The sequence below is a fragment of the Hetaerina americana genome, unplaced genomic scaffold (genome assembly GCF_022747635.1).
Source record: "Hetaerina americana unplaced genomic scaffold, ioHetAmer1.1.p SCAF_3, whole genome shotgun sequence".
Taxonomy (NCBI): Eukaryota; Metazoa; Arthropoda; class Insecta; order Odonata; family Calopterygidae; genus Hetaerina; species Hetaerina americana.
In genome coordinates this window covers 30,555,005-30,580,317 of record NW_027286874.1, presented here as the reverse complement: position 1 = coordinate 30,580,317, position 25,313 = coordinate 30,555,005, and the positions used below count along the sequence as shown (strand labels likewise).

The window sequence follows — 25,313 nt, the reverse complement described above, 5'->3', positions numbered from 1 at the left end:
AAATTTTCTTCAACTCATTTTGATATTTTTGAAGATGTTATCTTTGTAAAAAAAGAAAAAATGCTGCAGCTTCAATCATTTGATGATTTCACATAAAATGACCCTATTGGAAGATATCTGATGGTTCAGAATGATATGAAAATGTGTTGAAACTGCATGAACACAGGTTTTGTGGAGTAAATAGTTCCTTTCATCTTGATAACAAAACCATTGGTACTTACCAGGAACAGTTTTTCGGTATGGATGGGTTACTTGAGCTAGTATGTATTGATTTAGGTATTTTAGGTGTGTAATTCATGTGAATATATAAAGGTCTCTATCTTTTTGCAGTTTAAGATTTGGAAAGAAGAAATCTCAGGTCTCATTGGCTAGGGATGTTCAAAACTCATCCTTGGATGTAGCTGGACAAGCTAACACCCTCTCTTCCCAGGATCTGTTAATTCAAGTGAGAAGTAAAGAGAGTCTCCTGGACTATTTTAGGTAATTATAATTATTATGTATAAGAGGCCCCAGACTGATTTGGAATTTGCTGAGTGTGAATAGTGTTGTTTCTGTCGTTGTAAACAGCCAAACTCTACATATGAGACTCTGCTTCTAAAACTAATTAGCAGAGCAGTACTTGGACATGAAAATGGGTGTCAATGTTTGAGCCAGTTACATGTACATATAAATTGCATTATCTAGTAAAATATTATTTTGATTTTATTTATTATGAGTGAATGTGCAATTTTAACTTTCAAACATGATCCAGTCTAGAGTTATGGAGATTTTCTCACTTTTGGGAATGAATTAATTAATGTTCAAAATTTTTCTGGTTCATCACTGATTGTCTCAGGAGTGTGCTCCTAGACTCTTGTGATGGCCATTTGCAGATTTCCTTGAATGGGGTGAAAACTCTCTGTATTTCTGCCTTGAGTATTTAGTAAAGAATATTGAAAGGTTTTTTTAGATTTCCACATAATTTATTGATTATAAAGAGTAATAAATTTTAGCAATAAATTTCAAAATATCAAAGTAGGTGATGACCAAACACTCAAAACGATAGAAAGCCCATAGAAAGAAAAGAAAGAAAAACCCATAGAAGCATAATTGCTGAAAAATTCCTTGATTTGAGAATATGAGGGTTCATATTTGTTATTTCTCTGTTAAATTGTGCATCAGGGATAATTTCTAAAATGCTTATTCAAAGGTGGAAGAAAAGAGTGAGAGATGGGGATCAAAATGAAGATTCTGAGGTGAATGAAGAGTATAATCCACTGACTACTGGTGTGAGTAGAGAGCAAGCTGACTTATTGGATGACATCAGGGTATTTGTTGCATGTGGTGCCTCACATGATGGTGAAGCAACTACCTCTGAGATTTTGGCTAGGTTTCAGAACCGACTACCTCCGTCTGCTACACCACAACTCTTTAAAAGTATGCTGAAATCAATCTGCAATTTAAACAACCATGGTTCAACTGGTTCAGGATTATGGAAGCTTAAGCCTGAATTTTGTGATAGAAGTTGAAACTTGTTTATTATATGCCAATCAGGTGAACCTAATAATACACTCTTAGTTTGCATAATATTTAAGTGCAAAGATGTGTAAAACTTTCTGTGATTTTTGTATTTATTTTTGAGAGAATTAAAGTATTTTATTGTTATTTATAAATTGTAAGTAATTATTTTATTTTTTCTTCTCCAACATTTGATGAAACACACTTCTGGCCAGCAAATGCTCCTATACCTTTCAGAATTCGCGTTCTACATTGCTCTAATGGCACGGTTGCCACATGCCCAGTTGTTCCAAAGACACAGGTGATCATTTGCTTCAATTTGCTTTGTGTATTAATCACTTTTGTTGGATTTGGCTTGCTTGGAAGACCCATGCAGTGGATTGCTGTTTTGTTGTGAATTGGGAAAAACTAATGAGTATATTGAAGAAAATAGGAATAGATTGGAGGGACAGGAGGCTAATCCGCAACCTGTACATGTCTCAGACTGCTCAGGTGTGTGTGAGGAACAGAGAGTCAGGATGGGCAGTGTTAGGAAGAGGTGTAAGGCAGGGTTGTCCATTTTCACTGGTGCTGTTCAATGTATATGTGGAGGAAATGATTAAAGAAGCATGGGAAGAATTGAAGGTATGAATGAAGTTCATAAGGAATTTGTAAAATCAATTAGGTTTGCTGATAACCAAGTCCTAATATGTCAGCCAGCTGAGTCAACTGGAAATCAAGTGCAATAGATATGGGATGGGATACCTTGTACAATTTAAGGCATGTACAATAAATGTATGTGTATTTCATAAGCAGTGTAAAACTCATCTTTGAAGAATGTTTTCCTAAATGAAAAGTTCCTGTGAAAGGCTAGAGTAAAATTAAGTCCTGGGTGACAGATGAGGTGAGAGCAGCCAGCCATGAATTTAGGGAATAATGTACCTTGAAAAAAGGGCAGGATGGACTAGGTTTCATTAGGGAGTTATATAAAAGGTTATAAGTCTTTACTGCTTCATTGAAGGAAATCATATTATAACACAGTCATCAGCCAATCGGAGAATATGACTAAGTAAGAAAGTCGGCGGGGAATTTGTAAAATCATTTGGTTTGAAGTTGGAGTTGGTTGGTTGATCAGTTGAAGTGAATTGGAAACTCAGTGCGACAGATGTGGGATGAGAATCAATATTAATAAAACAAAGGTTATGCTATTTTCTAGAAAGAAAAAGGCTAAGCTAAACGTTAACATAGGAGGGCAAAAACTAGAGCAGGTAGAACAGTTTAGGTATCTTGGAAGTGTTTTGGATCCAACACGGTCAAAGTAGTAGTGACGTAAGGAGAATTTGTGCTAGGCAAAGAGCCTTCCATAAAGAGGAGGGAGTTGATGACAGGGACTTTGAGTAAGGATATTAAGAAAAGACTAGTCAAAACTTTAATATGGAGCATAGCTATGCACGGTGCGGAAACATGGTTATTCAAGCAGGAGGATAGATGTACATTTGAGGCTTTTGAAATGTGGGTGTGGAGAAGAATGGAGAAGGTGAAATTGACCGAAAGGAAAACAAATGAGGAAGTACTTGGTATGGTGGGCGAAGAGAGGGGTTGGTTGGGAGAAATCCTATGGATGAGGGCCATATTGATCAGCAGTAGGATGTTGAAGAATGTAATAGAGGGGAGAATGTTAGGCAAACGAGGAAAGGGAAGGAACAGGATGGGATGAATGGAGGAAGGAAGTACTATGAGATGAAGAGGGACCTCATGTAGATTGTCTCTTGTCTCCCTAAGTTGCTAGATTTTGTGTTTTATTAGGACTCACAAAATATTTATTTAGAAGCTGTGTCCATGCAAAAACCTACCTTAACTGGTAGACTACCTAATAATAATAATTAATGCTGACCCCGGTGGTGGCGGGGTAACGTCCTCGTCTACCATTCCAAGGGTCGTGGGTTCGATTCCCGCCTGGGTGGGTTTTCCTTCACCTAGGGCTTGGGTGTTTGTAAATGTGACCATTGTTAATAGTCCGATGTAAAGGCCAAAATATGCTGTTTTTTGACTAATGCTGAATAAATAAAATAATTATATCGAACCCAGGACCCTCCTGTCAGCAGTCCAACGCTCCACCCCCTGGACTACCGCAACCCATATATATATATACATATAATGTATATGAAGTTAGTACTACTAGACAAAGACAAAAACATAAAAAAGACGAGAAACTCACTACTTGGTTTTGAATTTTCGGTGGTCCAAGCCACCTTTCTCAAGGAAGAGGACAGAACTGAGGAAAACACGAGACTGGAAATGATGGATAAAAGGGGAAGGTAGGGAAAGATTAGTGAGGGGAAGAGTTAGGAGGGGGATTTTTAGAAGGGTGGGGATAATAAGGAAGGTGATAGGGGATGAAAATTTTCTTACTAGGAAAACAAATGAACTGGTAGTTCCTGTTCCAGTTCTCATCGGCTTGCATTCTCAAAATTTGAATAAAATTGATGAATAATAAGTTGATCACTATTTTCTATAGGCATTTTGGCAAATCATTCTCACTACATTAAATTGAGTTCTCATCAGCTTACATTCTCAAAATTTGTATAAAATAGATGAATAATAAGTTGATCACTATTTTCTATAGGCATTTTGGCAAATCATTCTCACTGCATTAAATTGAGCAAAATACTCACAATCACCATACATGCCAATTGATTTTAGTTGAAAAAGAGTAGGAAGTTAAAAATTTTACGCACTAAACTTATAACTTATTTCACTCTAGATGTGCCAATACGACATTGTATCATAATCTACCATAATGCCTGGGCAATTAATTTTTTGAAGCTTCATTTACTCATTACTAGAACTCTGGCCTTCTCTATCTTTAGGCATCAATAGAGCCCAGGTAATAAATTGAATCACCAGGATGAACTGACGAAGACTACCATGTAAAACTACACAATGACAGTAAGGTGTTAACACTTGTTCACAATGATTAACACCTTGTTCCTCACTAATTGGCCATTGTTGAGGATCCTAGAGTAGGTTATGTGGATGATTACTGCAATGAACAGATATAGAGATAATACAAGGAATCTTTTTGCTTATGAAACAATTGTGCCATAATGTTCTTACAAACTTTCAATAGGATATGTTTATCGACCTCAACAGATCATCAATTGTTAGCAAATTGTATTTTCAGTTTTTCATGCACTTTCTTTTGCCATACGTTGTACGTGCTCGAAGTGTGGTCCCATAAGTAACCCATCTTACCTAGAGATGGCAGTGGTTATGTAAAATATCACTGTATTAGAAAGTATGTAATCTATAAAGCATATGTTTCAAGTTTGAAGGCACTACATTGTTTAGTATTTGTTTGGCAGCCATCAATAGTGAACGTTTTCTGTGAATTTGTGAAAATTGGTCATCGTTATGTGATACAACTCTTTTATTTGAAAGGCCTCAGCCCAACCAATATAAAAGCTGAACTCAATTCTACTCTGGGTGAGTTTGCTCCTTCGTTTACAACAGAAACATATTGGGTAGCAGCATTTAAACGAGGCTGTACGAGCTGTCAAGGTGAGCCTTGTATTGGGTGACCAAATGAGGTGATGACTCCAGAAACGGTCAAGAAAATCCACGAAGTGATACGGGATGATCATCGACTGAAAGTGCACGAGCTAGCAGACATAGTAGGCGTTTCAAAAAGTACTGTACATTGCATATTAACTGAAAATTTGGACATGAGAGAGCTGTGTGCAAGATGGGTGCTGCATTTGGTCGCCACACTCAAGCAAAACAAGTGTCGTGAAGATGTTTCAATTGAATGTTTAGCAAAATTTCACAGCAACAAAGCAGAATTTTTGTGCCATTTCATAACCATGGATGAAACATGGGTCCATTACTTTACACCAGAGACAAAAGAACAGAACAAAAAAACAATGGATTCCAAAGGGAGAACCCGCTCCAAAGAAGGCGAAGACCATTTCAACTGCAGGCAAGGTCATGGTGTCGGTTTTATGGGATGCGTGTGGGATAATTTTCATTGCCTATCTTGAAAAAGGAAAAGCTATCAATGTCAAGTATCATGCAAAACTATTGCAACGTTTGAGCAAAGAAATCAAGCAAAAGTGGCCGCATTTGGCTAAGAAGAAAGTGTTGTTTCATCAACCAAATGCACCAGCTCACAAATCTGTTATTGTCAATCTTGTCAATGGCCAAAATTCACAAATTGAAGTTTGAATTGCTACCACATGCACCCTATTTGCCAGATTTAGCCCCCTCGGATTATTATCTGTTGACTAACTTGAAAAAATGGCTCAGTGGTCAAAGATTTGCCAACCATGAAGAAGTGATGTCGGCAGTTAATAGTTATTTTATGGAGTAAGACAGTTCTTATTATAATAAGGGTACCGAACTTCTTGAACATCGCCGGCAAAAGTGTATAGAGCAGAAAGGATATTATTTTCAAAAATATATTTTTTTGCAAAATTTTGTTTTCTTTTGTTGTGTTGGGTACTTCTGGGACCACCCTTGTAATAAATTTCTCCTATGGAAAAATCACAATGATCAGCTATATAATAAATTTTCTTGAAAACATATCATCGCTGGGTGACTTAAGCACCTAAAATAATCAAAGTTAGACTGCACTTGCGCATCATAAAACAAGGCACCCAACCAATTTTATTTTTCTTTAAACAATAAAATCATTTAGACTTTTTAAGGTCATAAGGTGTCAAAAGATTCATAATTCTAAGATTAAGACTCAAGTAATCAAGTTAATAATGAGCAGTAGAGATGAGATAAAGATCAGATAAGATGATAAAGGTAGATAATAATGAGATGTAGATAAAGATGATATTTCATTGCAGTCTGCAAAAAAACACAAAAGAACAGAAACCAAAAAAAAAGACAAAAACACTGATTAAAGGTTCAACAATTTATTTATACAAAATTAGGTGTTACTCTGTACAAGCTACTTACAGAAAAAGTGTCCAACAAATGTCTCTATAATCAGTCACAAAGAGACAGGCCTGGAGATATTTAGCACATGAGCAAATATAATTTTCAAGGCCTTCATACAAGGAGTTCAACCAAGCATTTTCACTGACATAATCTCATTAAATCAATCACATTATAAAATGTCAAAGGCATCACTGTAGATGTTTCTGGGAGGAGAGCATATGGCAGAAGGCACAGGGTGTTATTACTATATAATTATTATAAAATATGAACTAAGGTTGAAGTTAAAAAGTTACACAAAATGCTTGTAAAAATTTAAGTTTTGCATCAATAAAATAAAACATACAAGCATGTAAAGCTCACCATTTTAATTTATTCCTGTAATATATCATGACATTAACAATAGAGGAAATCTAACATAGTGTAGTCATCTGCACATATGAAAAAATACACAGGATACATTTTTGTATTCAATATACAGGATTAATAGGTACCAAACTGTAACATTCTAAGCAGGATTTTCAAACAGACAGGAATTCTATATCTTATAATTTGCCTTTTAATGTGGATTTTAAAAAATGGACTGTGCCACAGTGAGTCTCCAGTGTGCATACCATTGTTTTATACAAATAAGCATCAAACTTCAAACAGTAATGCCTTAATGGTTAAATCTACTACCAGTACTGGATTTTTGTACAGATTTCTGAATACTTGAGGGTAACAGGGAATGAGACACTTTTGAAAGGGAGTTAAATAGTAACTATAAATTCTTCAATTCACAAAAGATGAATTAGAAGATCTTTTATACAAATTCTAAATTTCATCTGTCTATAGACTAAAGAGTTCTCCAATTTTCATTAAAGGAGCTCCGTAAACATCATCAAAACATGATCAACACCGATGTGAAAAAACCCCAATTTATGAGTGGCTCAACCAGTAAAGTATAACTGTTAACATCAACCTCCTGGGAATGTCAATAGAAATAAAATGATATAACAGCAAAATGGACCACTAATGTGTGACTAGTACTAAGGTAATCATGCAGGTCTTTTTGTCATCAATTTCAAAAAAGGATACATTTCGCTGAAAGATCACAAAAAAAAATATTACTGATTAACTACTATCAAATATGGAATCAAAAAAAAAAGATAAGATAATTTACAAGACATACAAATACAGTTGATGACATGACCTACCTGACGACCACCCATATAATTAAAATGCTGCCTAGATTCCTTCAAAATTTAATACCAATAAGAGTCTGCTACAGTAATTATGGACCATAAAAACTTGTAAATAGTGAAGTAAAAATAATGCCTAAAGAGAAAATGCTGTGGTAAAAAGTATAAAATAATTTTTCAGTTGACACCTCAATACTATTCTGCACATAAGGCACTGTTTTTCATATGTACTAGTACAAATAGTCATACTGCAGTTAATATTTAACTTATTTTCATAAGAGAACTTACTGCCATGATTATTTGGCCATATATTATGGCATTTCTCATTTCCCAGTCCAAATTGGTCCACTAGAGAGACTTCCTTGTATGAATTTAAAGCTCAATATGTAAAAATGTGCAGACAGAAGTCATACTCATAAATATGTAGGTTGGCAAAATATTTATAGTAATTTGTAATAATTTATTGTGCAATTTAAATATGACATATGTGATAACACATTGCTCTCTTTTGTTATCACACCACCCTAAGGAAATCCACCACTAACTGTACAATTTCAATTCTAAATACTTTATGGACATGATTTTTAGGGCCATGAATCACACATTTCATTAGAAAATATTCATAATATGCCCTTTCAATCTTTACAATACTCTTAACCTCTTGGATAAAATTGAAGTATTGTCGATGATATGAATAGAGAATAAACTTAAAAGAAGTAGGAAGCAAAAACCACTCTGCTGGTTTCTGCAACAATCACAGTTGGATTAATTTTTCTCTTGGTAGTCTTTGCATTCCAAAAACCCATATCAGCAGCTGTTCTGCTAATGTATCAATACAGGCTATTCACATAAACTATATGAACCATAAACTTATTATTATGCATCTAAAAAGCTAAAAAAAATTCAATATCAATTATAAATACAATATGTACACTTTCAATATTACTTTTACACGCTAGGTTACCTCCTAGAGGTAATATCTTCCAAAACATTTCATTTCCCAAGCATGGAAGAAAAAAGGAAATAAAAATATTTCATTCCAAAACACAGCGTAACTTGCTTCTAGCCAGTAAAACCTGACAGGATTTTGATGCACAGAGAAAGAAATTCTGGAATACTTCCACAAATTACGTATCCAGCATATAAATTACCTCAATTACTTTAGTGCAAACATTTTACTTCAGTTATTCTGCAAAATATAGTGTGGCTTGTTATATATATGGCAGTGTTTTCTCTTATGCAAAACATTGAACTTGGTTTGAATTTTCATTAACCTGTGAAGAAGTTTTGTCTGATTAACAACAGATGATATGGATGACCAGTTGAATGATGGTAAGGCAAACATCTATCACAATCAGTGGAAGTGAAAGCTCCTATTTGGCCCAACTGATGATGCATCAGCATAGAGAAAACCAATAAGACACTGGATAAGAAATTTTTGAGAAAAATTAATTTTCTCAAACTCATTCAACAGCAAAGCCACACGTTTCTTCTACTGCTTGGGTAAGCTTTTCATACATTCGTTGGTATGTAGTGTAAGGAGGCAGATCTATGCGATTGAAACACGTGTGTGCCTTTGGTAAGTTTTCAGCAGGTGAGTCAACTACATGAATTGTGAAAAGGCGTGGTCCTGCAGCCCCAGTTGATCCTGAGGAAAAACGGAAGAAGAGTTAAAATTGCATAGAATATTAAAAAATTAGCGTAATGTTTTTATAGGCAATCATCGAAAAGAAGTTTTATAACATCCAGTTTAGTGAAAAAATCTTTAAAGAAAAGCACATTCTTACTAAATGGAGCAATAATCATGAAATAAAATACATTCGTCTACTTCAATCCAAACATTCGGAAATCCTAAAATGACAACTCAGAAACCAAACTGTCTTATATTTTGTAGCATCTTACATTCAAGCCAATATGGTGCTGCTCATGTAATTACATTAAAACTAAGCCACTTAGTAAAATTTTATATTTACTAGCTTCTTAGTGGATCCACAAGCAAGCAATTATGCATTTACTGTACAGTTCATTTGCACACAAACAGTTAAATTGAGAGTATCTCTATCTCCCAGTGCAACTTCCAGGCATGGAAAATTAAAAAAAAAATTATATTCACTGTCACTGGAAATTGTGTGCAATATTAAATGGTGCTATGATTGGAACCATAAAATTATTAATTTTATTTGCAAAGAGCAAACTAATGTAAAACTGCTAACCACATTTATATTTACACTATTTTTTCCAGCTGAATAAATACCTTTACAATTTAATGATTTCTATAGGTGGCAGAAACTCATACTATCATTTAGTTTTATCTTGAGGAATCTTTCCATAAGTCAACAAAAAATATTCTACCTATTTAATTTAACAGTAGTTTTAAATGTTCCACTCTTCTGGATTGCAAGGGAAAAATAACTCTCTTCTTAAAAGATGATGCAGTGTATCAAAAAGGATTATGTATAGAAATTCCATATGATACACTAGTGTTATTTAGATTATAGAATCAAAACCACACTGTTGGTACATTAAAAGAGAACCTTTACCTTGAAGTGCTTTGAATCCTTGAAGAGGCACTCGGGAACTCCCAGTCACAAACTGGAGTAATTTTGCTCTCATTTCTTCACTATAAGACTCTACTATCTGCCAAAACCACTTTACCACTGGAGTTTCGGAAGTACAGTGCTGAAAGACATTAATTTCATACATTAGACCATACTTCTACAATAAGAAATACAAGAGTATTTTCTAATAATAACAGTATACATAAATATTCAACTAAAATCAAAGAAAATCATTTCCCTAATGAAAAATTACAGAATATAACCCATTGCTCATCAAATGATGAAATAGATTTTTTCTTAAAACTATTTTAATGGGCATATAACCCACCACTTTATGGCATAATTATGCCAGTTTAATTAAAATTTATGCATTATCATATATTTAATAAGTACAAAGCAAACATATTAATGAAATGAGTAACTCTCAACCATGTTGCAAACTAGGGGTATTCATTAAGTAAAGCATAATAATTTCTTTCTAGGACATCAACAATGATACTGATATGTGGTTGGAATGTTGAGGCGTCTTAATTTGAACCTTGCACCTCCATTGTGAGAAGTAGCAGAGTCAGGTAGAAGAAGCCAGACCGAAGAGAGTGTTGACAATGGCGTCTGTCAGCGAAGCACAGTAACACCATCATGCTGTGATTGAGTTTCCCATTGCCAAGGGATAAAGCATTGGGAAACTCACTCAATTTTGTGTAATGAGTACGGAAATTACACTGTTGACCAATACATCATTAGTCAATAGGCGCAACAAGTCTGTGGCTGTAGAGGCCAATCTTTAGCAGACTAGCTACAAAGTGGTCAGCCCACCATATCTATGATTACAGTGATGATGAAGTGCAATGATTATCTGATATGGGTGAATCCAAGCATTAGTATCTGACAGTAGAGTGAAAATTTGTCAATCAGTGTTCATCATCACCAAATCATTCACTGACTTGGGTACTCCGAAGTGTGCAAAATTGATCCCCTAAGAGCTCACTCATGACCATAAAGCAGCAAGAAATAACTTTTATTTGAAATGCTTTAAATGCTACAAGGGTGAGCAGGACGGCTTCATATTCTGTATTGTCACTGCCAATGAAACATGGGTTCATCAAATCAAGCCAGAAACAGTCACAGTCAATGGAGTGGCACTATAGCCAATAGGCATGAAATAAAAAGATAAAATGGTGCCATAAGCAGGCAAGATCTTGATCATTGTATTTAGGGACATGCGAGGAATTATTTTGTTGAGTAGATAGTTATATGGATCCATCATCAACTCAGATGCCAAACATTGCTACGCTGCAATGACTAAAGCCATGCTTCCAACATGTTTGGCAAGATATGGAAAGAACCAATATATGTTTTATGCCTTTCTTTATGTAAAGGGTTATTCCCGTTAAATAAATAAATAAATGAACAGGCTACTGCAGAATAAGGCTCCATTCAAGTTTGAGAACTTGTGAAGCAATCAAAAAGCTTGGGGTCAGCCTCTGGCACCCACCCCACCACATTTGGCCTGTTGAAAGAAGCACGGTGTGGGATTAACTTTGTGACAGAAAATGATGTTCTGATCACTGTGAAAAAGCGACTTTGTGACCACAAGCAGGTACCGAGGGGGAGTATATACTCCCTTTCAGAATGCATCCATAGAGGTGAAGAAATGGGCAGATGCACCTTTAAAAAATTGTCAGTGGACCTGAAGCATGTAGCAATGCACTTCTAAAGTTGCGAAGTTGTACATGCCATGCTTCCAGAAAAATTAACTATTGTGCATTACTTTTTGAACATCCTTAATGCATGGTGAAATATGTTTAACATAACATAATTCCAGATAAATGTTACAATTACATTTGAAACATACCTTTAACCTTGTATTCAGCTTCCAATCTGTGATATCAATTGATCCTAAACCTCCAATAACTAATTCAAGCTCCTTCTCATCAAAGGGCCTTAAAAGTTGTGTTGGAACAAGTTCTCCAAAGCCCTTCTGGAGAGCCAGAAATTGTTGCTCAATACCCCGCATAAATCGATAATTAACATATAACCTGCACACAAAACAAGCAGACGGTAGAATTAACAAGGCAGAATTAACATTCGACAATAGAAAATTTTTGTCATGGGTTTTTACTCACAGAAAGACGTGTTCAATGATCAGGTACTAATTGATAGTAATTTTAAAAAAATTACAACTTCATTTACACTAATTAACTTTTTACTATCTTGATTGCTCTCACATCATCTGTATTGTCATCAGTTATATTGAATTGATGATCGTTAGCCAAACCATTATTAAATAATTATACAAAGCAAAATTGTGCTAACATATTTTGTACATTGAAATTAATGTTACTTTCTTACTTATATTACTATCACTTAAGGTATAGTAATCATATTTATTCATAATTATTATATTTTTCCTTCTCAAAATTCACAAGAACATCCACTCTTTACTTGGAACTATATACATGAATTGGCACTCACCTAACATATTCTTTTTTGTTTACTTCAGTAACAGAAATCTCTCTTCCTCCAACCTTTAACTCATGAACCTTAATTACTCCAAAGCTATTGTGTTCCACTGAGAAAGTTGTATCAATTACTCCTGTAATGTTATTTTCCCTGAAAAATAAAGAGAAACAAATTAATATGCAATGGATAAAAAATTTTCTATAAAATCCTATGAATTTATAGGGAACATTTTCCACACAAGCTAAAAAAATCATGAACACTGAAAAGCATAACAGTTTCAGGTTTAACTTTGTGAAATTCCTTCATTATGAGGGTCAAAAGAAACTTAACACTTCCACAGTAAAGATTTAATATTTCACGCCCATGGTTTTGATGCTGCACAGTATTTTCAGAAAAAAGAATTAATTGCATGTTTACAATGCAACAATTTTCTAAGTGTTAAAATCATTCGCCTTGACCAGGATTTGAATTTTTCTTCAGTTTTTCATGCATTAAATTTCCTAATAAAAGGAGTGAGAAGACATCCAAGTAGGGACAAATATGTAGGTACATAATACCCTTTAAACTAGAAATGAATTTCAACAAAGAAACTCACAACATCCACGTGAGACTCCGATGAAGCTCAGGATCAACACCTTCAATGTCACCTAGGATTATAGGTTTATTTAATATCATTTTATAAAATGGTGTTGTAAATCCACCATCAATATGGTGGCCATGGAAGACAGCAATTCCCATTACTCGGCCCACAAAGTGAAAATAACTCAAATGCTCCTGTGAAAGAAAAAAGAAATATTAACACCCATTTAAAATCCATATAATAACAAAATGCCATTTATAAGGCAGCTTGTTTTATGAGAGAGATTCAAACACTGCAATGAAATAAAGTATTACATATAGAATCCAAGTCTTTAGCCCAATAATATCTCTAATTATTTTGCTTCTCAAATACAAAAACCTAAATTAATGTTCTATATCGTTTTAGATGAAGTTATTAACTTATGAGGTGTAAACTAATTTGACTTCAAAACATCCTTTGCTTATAATGAAGAAAAACTAGACTAGCAAAAGTAACCATGAGTAATTCACAAACTCAGGTAGGTTTTCTCCAGCAATTTTTTAAGTTCAATTTCTGGAAACCAATCACCGATACAAGAAATATGCCATGAATTCAGCCTGCGCTTTTCATAACATTATGGACACAGAGGCAGAAGAGAACTGCAGAGAGAAGATTTGAGATTTTCCTCAGGCAAAACAACTGATGTGCCTTTGTAATTGTTCCCAAAAAACATTCTCAACCTCATGGCATAAGTTATAGCCCACTATGACAAAAGGAACTGCTGACAATGTAATTTCAGGCATCATCTATTCCATTAACCCACTTGATCTTGAGTCATATTAGGAAAACAGCAGATGGAGAAAAAGTAGCTATGAATGGATTTATTTTGCAACAGCATCTTGCATGCACTTCCATTTAAATAATATAAAAGAATCCATGAAGATTACAATAAGTTAAGACTATAAATGAAAACCATGGATGTTCAGGGGCAAACCAATCTGTACACAAAAAACATTTATTACATTGCTATCTTATTAAACTGGACATTGCAACATAAAAATAAGTATGTGAAAAAATTACAGGAGGTTATATCCTTGGATGATAAAAATAATAAAAACAATATTCACTGATATAAAAAAAGCACATTGTGTTCAATCAAGTAAAAAAGTTTATTGTTGGTAGAGAGCCAAACAATCACTAAATATATAACTAGTCACTACCATTTTAATTTTTATCCACACAAGAGCTAAGGTATCAGACCACAGCACTGTAAAAGCTTACGTGGTCTGTGCAATAAATGTGCAAACTGGCACAATCTGGTGACCATGACGGGGACAATAGCCCCGCCCCCTAGCGGCGCTGAGTTGCCTTAGACCCAATGAGCCGTCTGTGCTGGGCAGATCATCAAGCTGTCTATATGGTGCCAGTTATGTTAGTTTCTTTTGTCCTTGTTTTTACTGCTTGCCAAAAATGGAAATTGGCAAAATCACGGAGCAATGAATCAGCATCAAGTTTTTTGGTGAAGTGCGGTAAAAGTTATCAAGAAATTACTGAAATGTTGACAGCTGATTATCGTGATAATGCTCTGAAGAAAACATCCGTTTTGAAAAGGATTAAGCATTTAAAGTTGACCGTCAAGACACCACCGATAATGCAAGGCCGGGACGACCTTCCACCACCTGTGTTGGCAACTACATTGATCGTGTGCGGTCCCTTGTCCTTACCGATCATTGAAAAACTGTCCAAACGATAGATGATGAACCAAATTTAGGAAAATCCACAGGATGCATCGTGTGCAACCAAATTTGACTCAAGGCGATGGATGAATCCTTCACCATGACAATGCACCGGCACATTCTACATTGATTTTTCACTAGTTTCTGGCAAAAAATTCAATCGCCATCCTTGATCTACCTCATTTGCCAGATCTGACCCCCTGCGACTTTTTTCTTTACCCAAAATGCAAAAATGTGATGAGAGAACTTCACTGGGAAGATGTGGACACAATAAAGCAAGAAATGACGAGAAAACTAAAAAGCCTAACTGCCGAGGACATCGAAGGGTGCTTTAAACAGTAGAAAAGAAGATGGAATAAGTGCATAGCAATGAGTGGAGAGTACTTTGAAGGGGGCAAAATCAATGAAGACTAAAATTTGCAAAATTAAGGGTTTATGGCCTCAGTTCGCATATTTATTGGACAGCCCTCTTATATCCTATGGACCTTACCTCAATATCCCACATAATGAAACTGTTCTTACCGCATTTAAAGTTTGGTGAGATCTACAAAGTTTTTTAAAATTCCTTTACACATATATTCTAATCTAATTTTACATTTAGCACTGTTTTGGTCATTTTCAAGCAGCAGACTAATTACAATGAACACAAATTTATACTAAAAAATAATCATGAGTAATAAATATGTGAATTTTTTAAAAGACATAAATTAATAAAATGGAAACATAAACATAACTTACAGGATTAACACTGCTATCAGAATTTATTTGTAGAGTATAGTTGTCCTCACGAGAATACTGAAATAGGCCATATTGGGGATTCAGCATTTCATGTGATAATAGGTACAGCCATTCTCTGGCTACGCCACCATAGTCCAAGCCTTCTTCACCACGGAATTTCACCATTAACCTCTTCCTCATATCCTTAGGCCTCATCTTCATTATTAACCGATATGATTCCTATAAATAAAAGTAAATTACATTAGCATGCATACAAAGAGCTATAAAACTAATAGAATAATAGACGATAAATAAACAGATATAAGAAAGATATTTACTAAATGTTTTGTTTGGAATCTCTCGATTTGGAATGCTTTAGAGAAATGAAAAAATAAATGCTTTAAAAGAAAGATGAAAACTACTGTGAAAGTTTTGAATTATGGTCGTAGAGAGGAATGCTTAGGATAAAGTGGACTGATAGACTGAGGATTGAGGAAATGCTAATGAGAATAGGAAAGGGAAGAAACTGCTGAGAGAAATTAAAAAGAGAAAGACATCTTGGTTGGGGCATATGTAATGCCAAAACTGCTTGCTGAGATGAGTCGTAGATGGGAAGAATTAATGCAAAGAGAGGAAGGGGAAGAAGGTTTTGAATACTAGATGGATTATGTATGAATTATGCAATAAAATTTTTTTGGCATCATTACCTAGTGACCATGAGCTCTGGTTGCGGTATCAAGTCTCCTAAAAAAGTCCTGGGGTTAAAAGGCACTCTTATAAACATCAAAACCTCTAACAAAAAATTTTAAGAGCTCTGGAAGAGCTAACAAAGATCTCAGGAAAAGCTCAGATCAGCATCATTATCACAAAAACGAAGAATTTCTAAGAGTTAACTTCTCCTACTGAAGTCCAGGGATATAAAGTATTATTGGAAAGTGTGGGCATAGGTCACCATGTTGACAAACCAGTTCCCATTAGATCACAAAAGATAGTGTTGGGCTTGGATAGAGGTTGAATGGGTGCCCTTCATACCTTAACTGTGGTGCTATTGTCCCATCTGCAAGTGGCAGACAAGTTAATCATTGGTTAGTACAATGGAACAAGGGGTCTAGTGCTCGGGGCTCATGTGAAAAGCACCCATTCCAAAAATAAATTATTGGCAGGTGCCCATATAATCAGAATGGTAAAAAATACTTAGTAAATAATGTTCCAAGTAAAATGAGTATTTTGGATGATTAAAAATACAGTAATTAACCTTAAGGTTAGTTGGATAGGTGAGGGTAGAGCTCAACTAACATGAAAATGGCACATGAAATTCACACATCTGAGTAGAAGGGTCAGCTCCTTTGCCTGTGCAACCTATTATTTTCCAGAAATATCTGATACCCAAAAAGTCAGATTGAATGAAAATGAGTCAGAAGCATTACCCAGAATTAAACCTGGACCTTATGGTTGGTAACCCATCATTCTACCTACTGGATAATTGCCCAGCTTTTAGCAGAAAAATTACTTTTATTTGATAAAATCCTTCATAACTAAAAGTAATGCAGTTTGGAATGAGGAGTAGAAAAATCAAATCCAAACTTTCAAGCAAAGAAGTCATACCATTTAATGATGAAAGTGAAGGTGATGCTGATCCAAACCCTTTCAGATATATATGAGGGGGTATCCAAAAGTAACTGATGGTTAAAATGAGCTAATATGAACATAAAGGAAAACTGGGTCCTAAGTACTGCGGCTGGCAGAGCTTACATAGCACACATTTCTTCTGCTAGGTGAGAATAGCGCAACTTGTTACTGGTTCTAAGAATGCATTGCTGTCATCTGGGAAGGTCAAGGTACATCCCAACAATTAGTTTCGTAAAATCAGTTTGCTTGCTACCCGTTTTTCATCATGGTGTATTTAAGTGAGCATTGTGTCACTGTGAAATTTTTCTTCCTGCTAGGGAAAAACCCCGCAGAAAATTTTGTCATGTTAAAAACAGCTTACAAGGATTGTGCTATGGGAAAAACTCATGTGTAACAATGGTTTTCTTAATAAATGAAAAAGAAACACTTTGTTCCAATCCACCACTTTATTACAGGTACGACTAGTTTCGACGCTACGGCGTCATCCTCAGGTACCCGAGGATGACGCCGTAGCGTTAAAACTAGTCGTACCTGTAATAAAGAGGTGGATTGGAACAAAGTGTTTCTTTTTCATTTATTAAAATGAACTTCCACAAAGTTGAGGCTGAAACTATTGAACTAATGGTTTTCTTGTTTCAAGGAAGGTGAAAAGTCTCTTGATGACAAACCTTAAATAGGACATCCACGATCTTCTAGAATTGACGAAAATGTAGAAAAAATTAAAAGTCTGACCAGGTAAACAGTTTCTGCAATGTTTTTTACAAGCAGGAAATTTATTGACTTGATGTTTTAATGTCGTGAATGTGCATGAGTTGATATAATAAACTTATTGCATTATCCTGTTTATGTCTCCTCCTATTTTTCAACATCTCATCAAAATTTCAAAGGTTTGTAACAGAATTTGAACTGTACCTGGCATATAATGGGCTTAAATGTTTTGCCACAAGCATATACTTTCAGATTACATGAGTCAGGAGCGAAAATCTCTTGATGCGATTTTTAATTATTGAAATCAAAACATTTTTCACATATATGTGAGCTCATTGACAAGGCTCCCTATTCTGCACATTTACTCACAAAGTCAAGAAAACAGAGTAGAATAATTTTATTAGAACTACAATGGATTAGTCTCAGCTGCTTTTTACCACCAATTTCACATAGATGGTGAGGGTATAAGGTGTATAGTCCAAAGAACTTCACACATCATTTTTTAGCATGATCCCATACATAAAGCTTCCCAATTATTTATTTTTAAATATTTATGTACTCAAACAATGAAAATCTTGGAGAAATGGTTGTTAATTATAGGCACTGAAAATATAAACAAAAAGATAATTATTTCTGGCTTTAAAACAATACTCCTCTAAATGAATTATTATTTGCCACAAGATATTGGCCAAATCAGCTTCATATCAATAAGTGTTTACTGCATTTAAAATACATTATTGTATTAAAGGATAACATCTATCATCCCATAACACACCCTTGAAACAAAATAAATTTGGTACCTGTGAATGCAGCATCCTCTTCATAGATAATGGTAAGTTTTGAATGCAACTTTTGGTGTGCAAAAATTGAGACTAAAATTCACTACTTCTGAATCAAGACAAAAATATTTAGAGCATCTCATTACCTCAAATATTTCCATCCTCGATACCTCCAGCCTGCAATGACCACTCTGCGGTTGAAGAGCTTGAAGTTCTGTGCGCAGTTGCCGTAGTTTGGCCACTAGATCCCTTTTGTATTTCACAAAGCAGTCATTGTCCTTCGATGACGATGGCTGATGTTGAGATGACTGCCCTGCACTCCCAACTAGACCACCATTTTCTGATCAATGGAAAAATTCAGTTAGAAGATAATCCAAATTTAATTACTGGATTTTGCTATCAACACATGCATTTGTATGGAAGAAACATATCATTGAAGATGGTTTCAGTACCAAGAGACCCTAAATTAAGGCCATCTTAAGGTAAATTTCTTTGCCTTGAGCCCAAATGAGTATGTCGATACTACACTTAACCATATTCATGAGAATGATATAGTGCATACTTTTTTGAAAATGGAATGTACGATTGTTTCTCCAGTTCTGAGCTTTTGACTTTTTTCATTCTCCTAGTTGTTGCATGAAACCAAGAATCCTACCTAACAAAAATGTCACATTCATGAAACAAAGGGTTATTATCTGAAACTTCCTACTTTGAATTTTTATCAAGCAATATGAGGGTCATTCAATAAAAAAGAGAAAAAATGCTCTCATTTTTAAAATATTCAACGTATCTTTATCATTTTCAGGAGTGTCAGTTGGCAACCTTGGGATGAGCTCTGATTAGCTGTTCAATTATTTAACGTCAACAAAATCTTCAGTTCGCCATGGCAACTCCACTAGAAGATTGCACCTTAGAGCAGCAGCGCTCTGGTATTAGATTTTATAGTTGCAGAAGGCAAAAAACCAAGTGAAATACTTTCTACATGTTGATACTACACAAGAAAAGTTGTACGAACTGTGCAAATGTTACAAGTGAATTGATTGGTTTAAAAGTGGCTGAAAAAGTATGGGTGATGAACCCCAAAGTGGACGTCCAGTCGAAGTTTCAGGTCCCTTGTTAGAATTGAGGATTGATTGACTTATTCATGATAACAAGAATAATTACTGTTGAAATGATAGCTTATGCAGTTCAAGTAAGTGCTGGAACTCTTCACAATACCATTCATAACCATTTAAAGTTTAGATGGGTTCCCATGCAGCTTACTGATGCTCATAAAGAGTCAAGACTTTTAATTAGTCAAGACTCAAAGCAACAAAGTTTGATAGAAGTAAACACTTTTTTTGAATGAATAGTGACTTGTGATGAGGTCAGGATCAATCACTATGATCTTCTTGAGACCAAAAGACACATTATAGAGTGAAAACACACCCACCCTAAGCGGGTAAAGTGATGCTGACAACTTATGGGACTAACATGGCCCAGTCTACTGAGATTTCCTTGAAGGTCAGCAAACTACCAATAGCCAATACTACTCTGAGATGCAGGAACACAAACTTGAACCAGCAATTAAGATTTACAAATGCTGTGGACTGATTCATTCAGAAGTCATTTTTCAGCATGACAACGCCTGCCCTCATATGGCCCAGCTGACCTGTGATAAGTTTCAAGAATTGGTTTGGGAGGTCTTCCCTCATCCCGCCTACAGTCCAGACCTTGCCATCTGATTTTTACATCTTTAGACCACTCATCAATGGGTTAAATGGAAGAAGGGACCATTTGGTCTCAATTTCACCAAAATAAAGACCTCTTTCTATTTCTCTATCAATGCCCTGCAGGGAAATCAAATTTGCCTACAACAAGGAAGTCAAGGAAGCAGTGCAAAATTGTCTTTGGGGCAAACCGAAAGAATTCTTTGCCAAAGAAATTGGGAAGCTACTACAAAGATGGGACAAGTTCATTAATTTTGTGGGCGATAACATTAAAAAACAGCACAATTTGTAATTATCCAATAAACCGTTTTTGATTCATAGCCATTTTTCTCTTTACATATTCAATGACCCTCACACAACTGGCTATGATAAATAATGAATTACATTTTGCAGAACTTGGTGGTAAATGTTGATTGCAGTGCTAAATGTCAGAACAAAAATTTGGGGCAAATGAACCATAACAGAACTTACCTCTCTCCACAACGTCACCTAAAGTAATTGCCTCTGTGTTCTCCACCGAAGAAGTAAGGTCTTCAGGTTGAATTTGGCTGTCTTCTTCAATGTTTTGATGGTCACTTGGTGGCTGAACCTGAGTCTGTGGATCAAGCTGAACTTCTGATACAGAAGCAGGAACTGGAGCAGATGATGGTGTAGTTGAAGTTGAGTTCACACTAATATCCTGTCCGGACTCATGCTGTGATGCTGTACTACCACAGAGGTTTGGAAGAGGAGGAACTTGCTTCCTGAAACAATAGTATGAAAATATAATGTGAATTTTCCCAACTCTTCTCTAACACCTCTGATTAAGTCAAAAAGAATATTGTCAATACACCGGTGGCATATAATCTAAGGAGGTAGAGGATAGGAGTATTTGCCCCAAAAAACAAAGAAATGGGAGAACATATATTGCATCAGATCATAAATACCAAGCAACCCTCTAGTAAGGTAATAAGTGGGTCTCTATCAACTGTATGATGAAAGGCAACTAAAATGATCAGACCCATATTTACAGGAATGCATCCAGTACACCACTTTTCAAAATACATAATCCAAAATGTCTCTAACATCAGAAGAGTTGTGAACTTTAAACTTTATTGTTTCCTTTAATTATTTCTATTTTTTTCTGACATGAATCAAACTAATCAAGACCAATATTGATAACGCATAAATATTCAGCATTTCAATTTCACTAGACAAACAGAGGACTCTAATCTTATCATTTCACCGACAAATTGAATTATAATTTCCTGGTCTTCTCCATTCTCTATTCTGTGTGGAAGAAGTTTAAAACAATCATGATTCCTAGAAAATAGGTCAACATTCCTCAAGATATGCCCAGGACATATTTTGTAACCTACAATGCCTCTATTGCTAAATGAGCAAATGGAAAGCACCAGTCATAAAACAGTAATACTATATTCTTCACTCACTTAATTAACCCACGGATAACTGGGCCAGAGAGCCTTGGATCTGTAAACTGCGTAGTCCGGTTGTTGTGGTCCACAAAATAAACACGACCAGAAGCCGTCTGACGCATCTCCCAGCCAGATGGCAATGGTCCCAAATCAGCAGTGGCTACAGATCTCACGCCACTCACACCACTACTTCCTTCTTCACTGTTGTTAACACTGGACGCAGTTAACAAGAGGTCACGAGGAATACGGGGATCATGCCAAGTGCTTACACCAGTTGGAACATGATAAAAATAAACCTGACCCTGCTGGGTAGTCCTCAGTTCTGAAAAAAAGCATAGCATAATTTTTTTTCAAGATTAGTTTTTAGGATCAAAAAGTCTATAAATTTACTCATTAGAGCATGAGATTGCTCCCAGTAAAACATTATCAGCAACAAATTTCAAAATTTTCATGAATGAAAATTTTAAAAGAAGTAAGAAAGGAAAAATTCAGAGGAATAATGATTACTAATTGTGGTATTCTATTTTTTTTTATTTAGAAGTGAGAAAAAGAATGAGAAGTTAAAGTTGATATTCTTCCCAAGATTCTAATTTATTTATTTTCCTTCTAATCTGAGCATATGGAACCAAAGCCAACAAAAATTCTATCTGAGGCTGCAGTTTCACAGAGAAATATCTCATTAGGTTCTTGACATTGTTTCTCCAAATAAGCAAAGATGGTCCAGAGCTAGGAGCAGTATTAGAGAATCTGTCATCAATTAGACAAATACAATTGAGATTATGAAGTATGGTTTGCAATCAGTAGTATATCAAGTATTGCAGTAGCATATGACATATTCAACCTTATATGACCTCAATGTAAAAATGTTGGGAATTGGAATGAGAAACAAATATAAAGAGTATCAACGACAAATTTGATAAATGAATGTCAACTCCATGATAATTTGCAATATATAATCAAACCTTCCAAAGTCACTTCTTTGTATTTGGCATTGGTAACGTCATTCTTTGTAAGTTGGTACTTGCGTACAGTCACCTTCAGAATTGACATGGGGGATATTTGAATTCAACTGACATAATTTTATAATTCGAATCAAATCATTTATGTGATTCCCAAATGGAATTAAATCTTGAAGCTCCACAGATCACTAAATAAGCATATGAATAATTGTCTATATTTGCACATTTGAATTTTTATGTCACTTCAAACACATACTAGTTCAGTTCCAAATTATGTGACATTTACTTGGTAGTTCACTTGTCCTCCATTAATCATTCATTCCAAGTTTGAAAATCATAGTAACTTGTGATTGGATGTCATTTTAATGTCATTTTATTCTCACCAAATTATAAAATGATAATCTGAGATATTATAAGAGTAATTACCGTAGCCTTCAGGTAAATCCACCGGCTGACTAATGTGCGATCTTGCCTGAGCTCTTTGCCTTGCTGATCTTCTCCTCGCTGATGATGAAGATTGTAGAGCTCCATTTCCAGAGGATACAGCACCATCTCTGCCAGCATTCCGACCGCCTTCTCCATTTTCTTCATGCCTTGAACTTCTCCTTTCCCTAGAATGAGACCTGCATTTAAAGATGATACTGCAGTGTTAATTAAGGATAGAAAATATGGACCAAAGACTTAATATAAATACATGTATATATATATATACCTTGTTTCCTAAAATTTAGTTAAAGAGAGATCTCATTGGCTAGTCTTTGCATCTCACATTAATAGCAAAATAAAATCATTAATCTATAATGCTATTAAGATTATAATATTATGTGACTCTGATGCTATTCAATAATCATTACTTAATTCATCACAGAGTGAATTTCATAAGTAGTTTTATTTTATGCAAATGATTCATTGTTTGCCGACCTTTTTTCTTCCAAGGAGTTTTTTAACATTCACCATTCTGCTTGGAATTGATGGAAAAAAGGAGTTCATACTACAATATACCAGCAAAGAGTTAAACTTAAGTTTAAAAAGCAGTCTTGATTCCAATCTTAATTGAAGTAAACCTCGTCCTTACACGGGAACATTCAATTAACAAACTAAGTTATTTAATCACAATTTTTATTTTTTGCTCATTTAAATTACAGAATTAGTTATTATTTCAACTGACCCTTAGAAAAGCTAGACTTACAAGAAATTGATAGTTAAATAAATACTAATAAAAATGCATAATGATAGAAAATATATTTAATCAGAGAATAGAATTTTAAGAAATGAAATGGCATATTTTACTCATGACAACAATGGAAATTGAAGAGATACTCATTGGTTAATATAGTAAATAAATAATTTGAAAATATTTTGAAATAAAATAAAAATTGTTTGGACAATACTTATCCTTTTTTAAGTAGCTACGAGGGCGCTTCAATAAGTACCCGTGTTTGACGACAAAGGCCGTTCCTGATGGAAGTTTATGTTATCATTGTGTGCTGCCATCTTTCAAATGACAGTGAAACAAATTTCAGACAGATTCAAAGGTTTGTTTAGTTAGTTAGTTATGATCTGAAGCTAGGAACAGAATCTGTCCACTAAACGGCAAATACAATCAAGATCATGAAGAATGTCAAACACACCTTAGCTAGTCAAGTTTGTATTGGAATGTATTTAATCTCTTGCAAACATTGATGCAAAATTTTATAACACTACAAGTGATAATGAATAACATGCAATTTGTTACTTCAATATTCTTAACCCCTAAAATGCAAGGAAGTCTTTAGATGCACTCCAGAGGCAATGCCAAATTAGGGGGAGCATCTATAGACGCTTCACCTAAAATGATTTTTCATCCTTGGGGAGCATCTATAGATGCAGCTCTTTCAGACCTATGGTGTGCATGCATCCGCCATCAAGGGTAATTTTTTTAAACTCAATGGTGTTAGCAGTAGACGCAAAGGAATTCTTTACTTTTGTGAGAGTTTTATGGTATTTTTGAAACTAATGGATCCTTTACATTACTTTTTCTTTCACTTACCCTCGGTCACTTTTCTAAGGGAAGTGGATTTAGTTTTAGTGCGTATTCTTGGTGGCTGACCATGTTTTTTTTGAGATTCCTTCGCAGTTCTTTTGAGTAAATAGTCACAATCATACTTTGAACATTTGCTATTCCTCACTTATTTTGAGTAGAAATCAGGCTCTAGTAATGCTTTGCGTGTTTTTTTGCTACATCATTCTGAGATTTGTTTCTTCCATGTAACAGATAGACTTGTGTTACTCATTACACTAGACATTCCTACATTGTGATACCCTGGTCTTGAATTATCTAACCCAGAATGTGCTCTTCATTCTCTGCAGCTGTCATTGCACTTTCCGTCAGTGTGTAGTTTTTGAGTTTTGGAAAACTCCTTTTAGTGATTGGGTAACTTTTTCATATAACTCTCCATCAGTGTGTAGCTTATAATGTTTAGAACTCTATAATTTTTTTT

General features: G+C 34.9%; 2 protein-coding genes across 4 annotated transcripts in view; one reads left to right on the top strand and one right to left on the bottom strand.

Moving 5' to 3' along the window:
* LOC139690839 (DNA excision repair protein ERCC-6-like) overlaps positions 1-1,615 on the top strand; it is a 32,744-nt gene extending 31,129 nt beyond the window's left edge. Inside the window, exons 18-19 of the mRNA XM_071588433.1 lie at positions 331-480; positions 1,190-1,615. Of these exons, the coding sequence (XP_071444534.1) occupies positions 331-480; positions 1,190-1,508 (469 nt within the window). The 3' untranslated portion in view covers positions 1,509-1,615. The remainder of the gene's footprint in view (positions 1-330; positions 481-1,189) is intronic.
* Positions 1,616-6,394: 4,779 nt separating this feature from the next.
* Positions 6,395-25,313, bottom strand: part of Smurf (SMAD specific E3 ubiquitin protein ligase) — a 30,650-nt gene continuing 11,731 nt past the window's right edge. Inside the window, exons 7-16 of one of the 3 annotated variants that reach the window (XM_071587365.1) lie at positions 23,260-23,474; positions 21,890-22,196; positions 20,931-21,202; positions 18,897-19,090; positions 15,656-15,874; positions 13,218-13,396; positions 12,635-12,772; positions 12,015-12,198; positions 10,142-10,280; positions 6,395-9,249 (exon numbers count right to left, since the gene is read on the bottom strand). In XM_071587365.1, the coding sequence (XP_071443466.1) occupies positions 9,065-9,249; positions 10,142-10,280; positions 12,015-12,198; positions 12,635-12,772; positions 13,218-13,396; positions 15,656-15,874; positions 18,897-19,090; positions 20,931-21,202; positions 21,890-22,196; positions 23,260-23,474 (2,032 nt within the window). In that variant the 3' untranslated portion in view covers positions 6,395-9,064. The remainder of the gene's footprint in view (positions 9,250-10,141; positions 10,281-12,014; positions 12,199-12,634; positions 12,773-13,217; positions 13,397-15,655; positions 15,875-18,896; positions 19,091-20,930; positions 21,203-21,889; positions 22,197-23,259; positions 23,475-25,313) is intronic. The other 2 variants (XM_071587367.1, XM_071587366.1) reach the window with 2 other exon arrangements.